Source organism: Echeneis naucrates, chromosome 13 (genome assembly GCF_900963305.1).
Source record: "Echeneis naucrates chromosome 13, fEcheNa1.1, whole genome shotgun sequence".
Lineage (NCBI taxonomy): Eukaryota > Metazoa > Chordata > Actinopteri > Carangiformes > Echeneidae > Echeneis > Echeneis naucrates.
The window spans coordinates 6,765,671-6,776,853 of NC_042523.1; the positions used below are offsets into that span (position 1 = coordinate 6,765,671).

At 43.0% G+C, this 11,183-nt stretch overlaps 1 protein-coding gene across 1 annotated transcript in view; it reads right to left on the bottom strand.

Moving 5' to 3' along the window:
- The window catches only part of LOC115053134 (LHFPL tetraspan subfamily member 6 protein), a 40,411-nt gene extending 29,870 nt beyond the window's left edge, over nucleotides 1-10,541 (bottom strand). The window contains exons 1-2 of the mRNA XM_029517700.1: nucleotides 10,388-10,541; nucleotides 9,032-9,549 (exon numbers count right to left, since the gene is read on the bottom strand). Coding sequence (XP_029373560.1) covers nucleotides 9,032-9,416 — 385 coding nt within the window. The 5' untranslated portion in view covers nucleotides 9,417-9,549; nucleotides 10,388-10,541. The remainder of the gene's footprint in view (nucleotides 1-9,031; nucleotides 9,550-10,387) is intronic.
- Between the last annotated feature and the right edge of the window lie 642 nt (nucleotides 10,542-11,183).

Sequence of the window (11,183 nt, forward strand, 5' to 3'; positions counted from 1 at the left end):
CCCTCGGCACACAGGACATTAATAAACTCAGCTGCATTCAGGCTGATCTCAGAGGAGACCCACAGCCACAAGAAGTAACGAAACTCACACTTTGCCAGAGCACAAGTCCCTTTCACACATGCAGTTACTGTCACCCTGACAAATGCATGTGCACAGGTGACCCCCGTCTTCCTCTAATCTGCTCTTCAGCTGTCATTTACAGCACCATCACCTGTCCCCACCATCGGGGTGACTACATGTGTTTGAGTGACCAAATGAGGGACACAGCTTTTCTCACAGAACTGATCTCATTCTGCCACAGACAAGAGGTGACTCTTTTCCACACATTACTTCACACGGGAGCTCTGCCTCCTCATGTAGCTCTTGCTGCTATTCCCGGCCTTCAGGGGAATAGGATACAGGAGATACCTGGAGACAATGAGTTAAATTCTATGAGACATCCACGTGTCTAAATGGTGAAATGGGCAAAAATAACGATTCTTTGGAATCTGGGAAGTTTGCAACATGTTGCAGCTTTGGCTTGAGGGTGAAGCAACTAAAATGGGAAGTTATTGTGGATTCCTTACCCAAAAATAGACTCCTCTCTGGGCTACACTGCCATTTTTATTTGGAGACTGGTTTCTATACATTCAACCCATATATATAACATTCCCTTGCTGTCTTGCTATTTGACCTATGAGCAGGCAGCACAAAAGGAGTACTGACCCTACATTCCCCCTCACTAGGAAGAACAGCCTATAATTAACTGTAGCGTTAAAGGCACGGCGCCTCTGAGACTGTAAAACAGGGTATGAATACTGAGCAAACTACTTAATCCCACAGGGCTCAGACCCAATCTATCCAATCCATACTTATTTCTTTATTCAGCCCACTCATGGCCCCTGACTCTGTAAGAGATGTATAATGGGTCAAATGTGGGCTTTCTATCTTCTTCATTCCAAATTAGCCATGTGGTGAAGCTAAAGAAAATGGGTATTTTGTCTTCCCCTTGTTTTTCAATGCACTAACAGCCAAAGAAACAAGTGCTCAGACGACCCGAACTAAATGGAAGGAAGTTTATTTTGGTGTCCCTACCTGTGACTAAAGTATTGCTCACTGTAAAAACAGGCTGGGCTGCTGACATCAAACATGCCCTCCACAATGTGTGTCACCAGTGACACAGAGCAGTGGAGCCCCAACCATCTGTTAAGCATCTGTCTGTGTGGTGATTCATGCATTCACACATATTCGCTGTTTTAGATGTCAGCTGCAAAGACATGATATATGTTAACAATTACTTCTCTGTCTTCTTCGCCCCCTCTTTTAGGGCTGAAGCGAATGTCCAAGGTAATCATGTCAGAAAATAAAACTCTGTGCAAAGACATAAATGAAGTTCCAGAGGTCTAGATCTATGATTAACTATTCTTTTCATGATCAGTAAATGTGTCAGTTATGTCTAAGGTCATACTGGCAGCCTGACAACACCAGTCAGTCACACTAGTCAGCACTGATATGATCTCACCTAGCGAATAGATAGCCGTGGAATTGTACACAGACATCCACGTTACCTGGAGGCTGAAGTCTTTACCGACCGCCTGACTTTTCCTTTTGTGCAGCCAGCGGGTCTACATTTGTGATTTCTAGGTGAAATTCGACATAGCTAATGGATGGACAGCCATAAAATTTGGCTCTGGTGATGAATTGTTTTCCGCTGGAGTCATTTTCAAGTAAAAGTTTCAATTTCTTAAATATATAATCTGCAAAGTTAGTGATATTTCCCTCATTGTCAGCAGCTCTTTGTTTTGTTCTAATGAGCTGTCCGAAAGACACATTAACATCACACCTGCAGAGCATCAGCAGTGTCATTGTGCTCAGGTTAGCGTTTTTCTCTCAATGCTGCTGAGTAAAGGGCCACAGAGCAAAGAGCATGGCTGACGCTTGTTGAATAATTCCAGATTCCCAGAAGCCACAATTGGAAATTGCCTGTTCTGTCTGACCAACAGCCACCAAACCAAAAACCACTCAATTCACAATGATAAAAGACAGTGAACCCCCCAACAACACAGAATTGAATAACAGCTAATGATTGATTGAATGTGAAAATTGGTATTGTTTCATTTTCTGTGCTTCGACTAATCATAAAATGAACAATGGTTTCAGCAACACATAAATTTATTTCCCAAATTTATTCATCCCCATCAACTGCCAGACTCCCTTGCTCTGGCTGCATTATTGCCAGACACGGCTGCAGAAACACCAGACACGTTTTCTGGAACAGCTCTGTTCCCAGTGACAAAAACAACACAATATGCAGCACGCCTGCTACTATGGCAGTGAAAACAATGACTTAACAGAGGAACAGACTGAAATAACCTTTCTGTCTGTCCTTTGGTTTCCCAGACTTCCTGTTCCACAAAACTAAATCCCCGTCGATGCTGTGCTTTCCGCCCTTCTACTCTCCGTTTCTGTCTCTCTCTTTCTCATCCGTTCTTTCTTGCTGCCTTTCTGGCTGAGCCCACGTCTACTCTTTGGGTCATTGGGTGTTGGCCTCGTCCAAACTTTGCTGGTTGCAGACAGCACCACGAACAGCCACTGTGAGAAAGGGAATGATGCGAAGAGATGGAAAAGGAGAGAGTAAGGACACAGAGGGGTGCGCAGAAATCTAAATTAAGGGAAAGGTGAAACAAGACTGAAATAGAGGTAAAGACTGGGAGCCTGTAACCTATAGTAACTCGAAAGGACAAGCACTGAAAAGGAGAGTAGAGTGAAGGATGAAGGACAAAAATAGGCCAGAGTGTTGGAGAAAAAATACTGCCCATGGCGCACAGGTTACGTTTGGCTGCTCTCTGACTCCAAACTCCCTTGTGGTGGTGTAGGTAGGGGTTCAGGGAAACTGTGTATCGGGCAGAAATAGCTACCGGGCAGAATGAGCACATTACAGTGTAAGTAAGAGTGTTCTGCACTTAAGGTGATCAATCAACCCAGAGGAAGAGATGCTCACTTTATAACCATCAGTGGCCGGAAATGTAAGCAATGAAGAGCAAGACAGCGTTCTAAAAACCATTAAACAAGGCTCTTGTCCATAGTGAATTCTCCTCTCAAACATATGGGCTGGTGCTATCTCATTAGTTTTATGCAATGCCTACCTAGCAGATGAGACAGTGCAGTTCATCATCATCAAATCAACCTGGCAGGCCTACGAGGAGGAAGGAATACAGATAGGGTTATGGAAGTAAAAGAGGATAGCACGGTACGTCAGGGAATATTTACCCAGTCGTCCCGGAAATGTCTTGTGATCCGACACCATTAAACAATGACTGTCACGAGACACTGTTCCAGACAGGATACTCCCCCGGAAAGATGAGCTCTTCATCCCAAAGCCTTCCTCATATGGATGCAATTTCATTTTGTTGTACCTCTTGAAATGAGCGCTGGTGGTGAGAGGGGAGTGGAGGCGCACATTCTGGGACTGGGCAGGATCCAGCTGGCAAGAACTCACAAAGCTGACACAAGGACAAAGCTCCTGGCTGTGCTGGTATGGCTCTCGAACAGGACAACACCCTCCTGTGCCAAATGGCCCTTGGCAACATTTTGAAAGCCACAATGGTGGCCCAATTGTAATTTATTTACATGTCTTTAAATTTATTTCTCATGCTCATAGCCCTGACCTGCTCTTTTAGTTATAGAGTAAGTGTAGATGTAATAAATTGAATTCCATTTGGCCTGGACAATCAGGATACTGTATTACATGGTACAGGTCATCCCTGGGGGCAACTCCAGTTAACTCCAGGAAGAGATACATTCACCATGGAGGCATACTTTGCAGAAGTTGGCCTGGTCCGGCGTATTTTATTTGTGTCCTGTCTGCTCCTTGACATTGTTCGTTTACTGACATTGCACACCAGAGTTGGCAAACGAGATGCTGGCACAGAGGTGCAAACAGAGCCAATCAACTAGAAAACAAAATGGAGAAGGTCTCCCAGAAGGCAACAAGGCCAATTATTTGATATTTCAGATCGGCTGCAGCTTTAGCAAAGGCTGCTGTGGAAATTATTAAACCAGCGCGAGGCTGATGTGCTCCACGGAAGCTAGAGCCAATGTGTTGCATTGTTACTGACCCGCCAACACACACGTGTGCACACACACACAAACACACAATTGTTCCCTTTATTTCAGACAAAACAGCCAATGTTTTCATCTACTTCAATCCTGTTTCTGCTTTCACTGCCTTTAAAGTTCTAGCTATTTTTATATTCTGCTCTGAAGAAATAGAACCTCAACTGGTCAAAGGAAGAATGTATGCAAAATAAATTATACGTTTGTCATATCACGCTGAAAGACCTCAGAGGGGGAGCTTCATAAAGCCGAGATTCATGGGAAAACCTGTATATTTTGAAAAATGTCAGCTCCCCGGGTGATAATATTTAATCTAATAGACATAAAATGGCTTTCATCAATAATAACAGCTCTGCGATGGAATCTAGACTCCCTCCAAATACTAAAGAATTCTTGGTACTTCTCCGCAATGACACACAAAATTAGACTCCATAGATTCTTTGTTGACCACAGGCTTGTGGCTGCATTGAGTGCTTTCAAATTGTGTCTTTTTCTCTCTTCTTTTTTTTCACATCCCTTGAGGATGCCACAGAGGAAACCGTATATGCAGTCTTGGTGCTCACACCCTACATACAGTCCCAACAAACTCCATGAGTTTGGCCTATCATACATCATACTGTTAGTGTTGTTATTTAGCCTTTGGTTTCAAGGACATAGCAGTTCAACACCTTCCCAATAAAATACAGCCTATATTCCCCCGACCTTGAGCGGCTACATCTCCTGACATTTTTATCGGGTGTTAAAATTATTTCAATGTCAGCTGACATTCACTGCAGGTCAAAGCAATACTTTGAAAGATTTCTGGGTTGTTTGTGGTCTATGCTTTATCATTGCTTTTCCTAATGGTTTCAAATTCTGCAAATCAGCCTTTGTTGTTTTGCTTTGTTTTGTTTTTTACTACAATAATTCTATTTGATTGATTGTCTTGAAAGGGCACTGGGGTACAGTTGTCATTGACATAAACTGGCTCCACATTTGCAATTGAAGTTACTAAATTACTAAAAGTTTAAAAGTTTACTTTTTTACTTGCGCTTAACAATCTGATTCGACACAAACTATTTACTAGCTTTGGATTTCCCAGTTTCTATTCTACAACAAAGGTTTCTCTGAAATTCAGCCGCCCTTTTGTTGAAGAGAAAAGATTAGTCTTTTGCTGTCTTTGAAAATGGAGCACCAAGGTTTCTATCAAGCATGAGTAAAAGTAGACCACACTTCTCTACTTTTGGCATCTTCTTATTTTATTTTCAAGCCTTAACAGGTTTAATGGTTTCAACTTAAATCTATGGTTAGGCTCGGCACCTGACTATATCATAAGCCTATCAATCCCTTAAAGTCAGTCGTGCAGTTTAAATTAGACGGTCTCAGACAAGACTTTGAGATCTGAAACTAAATCCTGGTGGTGGAGCCAGCTTGCCGCTCATGGCCATCACTGAAGCCTGTAAGTTCAATCGGGCCAGTTAGACAGCCTGAGACAGGAACTGAGCCCTTTCAGACATCTGGAGATTTCAAACGTATTTGAAGTTCAGTGAAAAAAAATTCATCAGAACTTTAGTAGCATGAGCGTGAGATATAAGGCAGGTTTTGAGAACAATGAGCAAAGCCTGTGACATCTGGCAGGAAAATCAAGCAGGAAGAAAGTAAATGTTTTGAGATTCCAGTTTATATAATAGTTCTACCTTGATAATGATACCACACAATATTGGTATAGACTTTATAATTCACCTCTCTGGAGTAAACACAGTTATTTGGAACCTGTTTCCCAACTGCTCTTACTCCAAAACTTGGCAGCTAGCGGTTATTGACAAAGTCTCATTGCTGTGAGCTAGTCTGCAACCGTTGACATAAAAAAAAAAAAAAAAACCCTCAAAATGTTTCAAGTTTGTTTTCTGGGAGATATAACTAGAGATTTCCTGAACAGCCCCACAAGGACATCACTTTTATAAGCATGAGTATCACAATCTAAAAAAATGCATATTAGAAAGTGAGTTGAAGAGGCTCCAGGCTCCCATCACTTTCCCTAATATTTAACTAGTGATGGAGCAGACCAGACATCCAGTGACGGGAGCCTGTCAAGACAAATGTCAGAACATAACTGCCTGTCAGGCGCAGTGACGAAATGGATGAAATAACAAAAGGACACAAAAGCATAAATTTAAGGTAGGTTCTTGTGCTGAAGGAATCCACGTAGAAAAAAAAGAAAGTTCAAGAAGTTCTTACATCATGGCTGTCAACAGCAAATGTTACATAGCTTTTGCCCCGCTGTGTGCAGCTTCGCTTGGGGGCTCCCGAATAGAGACAAGGCAGGAGGAGGGAGGGGTGTGGTGGGAAGAGTGGGAAGGCGGTGGAGGGAGATGGGGGGTTGAAAATACCTAACAACCAAATCCAAGTCAAGAATCTTTCAATGTGTGCACCTCCCGTCTGTGCCACAGCCGTTCAGAGTCCGCACTACTGCATAACTAACACAAGGAAGTACAGCGAAGGCAGTTGTTTAATGTAAGCAGCACAGAGACCCCAGGCCTTTGATTTATGATCCAGAACAGTCTCATACTTGAACTCTAAGTCTGGAACTGAAGAGGAAAATCTGGGCCTTTGCCATTAGCAATTAACCAGATCTAGAACAACTTGCCCGCAGTGAACAGGGGAGAAAACAGCATCATAGGAGGTAAACAACAACACCAACAACAATAAAACCCTTTGTTAAAACGTATTCTTTCAGTCAGGTCTGCAGTTAATGAGATAAAGTGCGGATAAAGACTTTCAGCTCTAATTTACTTCGCGGGATGGAAATAATTTGCAGGAAGATATAAAGTGGAAGTTTTATTTGTGGCAGCTCCGAGGCGCTGGCCTCTCTGCTAAGACACTCTTCATTAGCGAACAACAATACGAGCTGGATGAATCTGGCATCAGTATGTGCACTATGAGCGCTCCTTCACATCTGGCGAATTTGCGTGTGTTGCTGTGTCGAATGTACATCTCATTTGCTCCCACTCCTTGTTCATGCTAATCACTGAGATGTGATCATATCTCTCTGCACACATTTCAGCTCTCCCCCTGCGGATCTTTAATTCTCAGCGACGTTCTCGGTTAATAAGAAGTGAATGCCAAACATTTCAATCATCAGGTACTTTTTTTTTTTTTTTTTTTATTTCTTTTCACTCCAAACTTCCCTGCCTGCCTGCACATTTCCTTTCTGGTTATAAATAATGGAAAAAGAATACATGGAGCAAGCCCACTGAACTTCCCAATTGTGTCACTTCCAATTAGCCCTTCTCTGACATCTCTGCCCTTTGGCTTGCCAGCATTCAAGTTTAAAGATCTGACTGTGCTCCTTGAATTTTGCACCCCGCCCTCCTTCCATCTGAATGCATGTGGCTGTGGATTTATGAGTCTACGAAAGAGAAGAGTTGCAAGAAAGACAGACAAGGATTTTTTTAATCCTATAACCAAAAATAGCAGCTTGCTGTAATGCTCTATGTATTTGGTTGGTGTGAGCTTAAAAGGAGATCTCCTTACATAAAAGTGCATATATCTGAATAAACCAGCCATACTTCACCTTAATCATCCTCCATATTATGCATCATTAATACTGATGTTCCTAAGTAGCTAAGCCCTTTAGAACTAGCACATGGCACATTGCGGTAGTCCTCTGAAGATTTATCCCCTCTGAAAAACCTGGCAGCTCCGTCAAATCTGCCTGCAACCTGCTTTTCTGTCACATCACTTTTTTGATTTTTTTTTCCGAGCCAAACTGAAGCAATGGGGGTGCTGGGGGGGCTGTAAATAGTAGAGTGGTGAGCCACAGTATGCAAGCAAACGTTTTTCTGTTAATGAGAGGGCTGTAGTGCGGCAGCTTCTTCAAACTGGGGCAGAGAGGCTTGGGAGATTCAGTTGACGCGCTTCCTTCAGACCTCATGCCCCAAGAGAACATATGTGCAAAAAACCAACAGGACTCATAAACGAAAGCTTGTGCCTTGCAGAGCTGCGTCCACTTGCCATGATGAAACAAACATTTCTACGGCCGCCACTGCACTGTGGACAGAACTTTATTTTTATGAAAGAAAAAGGGCGTGGGTTCCTTTTCAACTTTAAGTGCTGCATTCTGGATGAAACCCAGAGCAGAAAAATCACACTGACTGACTTTGGGCATGTTTGTAGCAGAAATAAAGGGCAATTTTCCATGATTTTCATCAGTCAAACTAAAAACAGAAGATATGGAATCGTGCCAAAAGTCTGCTGTACACAAGAAAGAGCCTTTTTAGAAGGCGGCATTAAGAAAGTTTGAAGATTTTTTTTTCCCAAAAAATTTTGCTCTAAGACTTTATAAGCTTAAATGAACAATGGCCATTCATAAAATACCAGCGCACTTAATGTGATCTCAGCCACTCAATTTGTCCCTTTTATAACCCCTTTTTATTACATGTAGGATTGTGAGCACTGCTTTAAACTGTAGTCTGGAATTACAGAGAACTAAAGAGTAAACTGACACATCAGGTAAGTAAGATGACTGATGCTTAACTGGGAGATTTTCATTTCCTGTGGTGTCTGGGCCGACAACAGAAAAGTTGGCCAGAGGTAAAATTCATCAAGATTATAAGGACTTATATGTCTCCTTATGTTCCTTTCCAGTCTGATTTTGTTTTAATGAACAACACGAACAGTCCACAAGCTTCTAGCAAATTTTATGGGAAGTTAATTACAGCCATTAAAACCTCCCGAATCTATTACAAACATGTATATCTTAGAAGTTACAGACAGTAGAGTCAGTAGTCTTTAAATCCAAAGCAAAGCATAAGCAATATGTGATCTGCCTGTTAATCAGAGTTTCTCTAAAATAATCCCTTAGGCAGATGAAAACCCACTGACCACAGTCAGAAACCAGAGTCACGGCTGGTTGGATCACAATCATTAACTGCAGAGCATAAAAACACAATCTTACCTCCAACAAACTGGATGCCGCCAGCCACGCGTCCAATAGTACGTGAGATGAGGTCAGAGATGCAGCAGCCCATTAGAGCTGTGAGCGCCACCAGCAGGAGGAGGCCACATCCCACACCTGTCACCACCGTGCAGATCCTCCACTCCAGGCTAGGGATGCCGTTGAAGGAGGCGTAGCGCCCACACTGCTCCAGCATCACCGTGGCCTGCCTCTCTTCATCCCTCACCGGGTAGGAGCACCGCCGAAACGTGCCAAAAGACACAGGTTTGTCCATCTGTGTCCCCAACAGCCAGTAGGGCATGAAGAAGCCAATGCAGGAGGCGGCAGCACACAGCAGGGACAGCAGGGCCCAGATAACACCCGTGCATGTCAGACTAGACGCCATGGTAAACAGTGTGTGAACGGTTCACACAGTCCCCAAACTAACAGCAGTTATATGAGCAGTCGCTGTGTTGTGGGAAGCCTTGCAGTGAGCATTTAACACCAGCACTCTTCACCTTCTCAGGGACTCCGGGTCCCTGTCAGGAGAGAAGAGAAACATCCTGGCTGAGCACTGACAGAGAAAAAAATGCACACTCAGAAGGTATTAGCTTTTGGAATAATGTGAGAAGAAAAAAACAGAAATCTGAAAATCTGAAATCATCCCTATAAATGTATGGTGAACACAAGAATTGCAGCTATGATAGTAATCAAGTACAAGAATATTAGTATTAGACCTTCAATAATAACCTGACCAGTCAGGTGTGACTTTTGTGACTGATAGTTGGCTTAGATCTAACTTGAAATAATAAATTACAATGAAATAAGCAGACAAACTGAACCGGTTCAGTAACCAACATTGTTATTTAAAACGGATTCTATTCATTTAAGATTAATAATTTATAAAATCCAGTAAGATACCAACTCAATCAACAAGTCTAATAAGAGGCACTTATTATAATGGTTCTGGTGCACCTGTTTATTCTCTTTATTATCATATAGCATCTTTACTGCGGCAGTGACTAAACATGTACAACAACTTGTAAGTCTTTTGAAGGCAACAACTGGTATTATTAAATATAGATGCTGACGATTCAGTGTTGACATCAGATTTAAAAAGTTCAACAAATCAGCAGTATCGACCATGTGATGAACTTTCCATTTGTCTACAAACAAATCAGCCTAAGGCCGGTTGGGAGACTATGATGAAAATGCCATGAAGTGACAGTGAAGTGGACACTTAGTTGAGGCAACACAACTAAAGATTCAACCACACAGTGATGTTTGCTTTGGGGTGACCTGAAGCAGCACGTCGTGTGATCGCAGTGATCGCACTGTAGGAAACGTTAAACGCAGTGAAACGGAAAGAAGTCTTACATGTTGGTGGATGAGGTGCGCCCGGTGCCGAACCCCGAAAGGTTATTTCCATCTGCGGACTCCAGCTCTGTTGGCTCTCCGAGCAAACTTTTTCTCCGGTCGAGGGGCAAACAGAAAAAAAATATAAATGACACGCGTTCGAGTTGAGATTGTAACCCCCCCCCCCCGCCCCCTACCAAAAAAAAAAAGAAAAGAAAAGAAAAGAAAAAAGTGACAGCACAATCTGCTCACTGATCACTTCCTCCTCGTCGATTCGTTCGACCGGGGGAGGGAATGATCAGTTGGTCAGTACCGGGCGGTGCAGGAGGAGCGCGGAGCTGCAGGACCGGAGTCCGGGATCCACATTCCTGCTCTCAGAGAGAGAGAGAGAGAGAAGAGGCGGAGAGAGGGGGCGGAGAGGGGGCGAGTCCATGAAACACTCTCGGGAGGTGACCATCAATCACACAAATCCCCACCCAGGGGCTGGACTCACCGCTGCCATCGGTCCCTCCACGCTTCCCGGTGACTTCACGGCCGCCTCGGAAACATCTGGACGCTGTTTTGGAAGAAAAACCCTGAGTCTTTGGAACCTCAAGAAAGGTGGAAGTAGGGGGCCCCCGGTTAGTGTGGTGTAATATTAGCAAATGGTAACATCAGTGTATAACATCTGTTAGGCCATTTCATGTTTTGTTTTGCTTTACAATATTTTTAAAAATGGTTATTAAAATAAACCTGACTGTGACTGATGATGAATGATGAATATTCCTGTAATTTATTATTATTATTACTATTGGTTTTGTTGTTGTTGGGTTGGTCT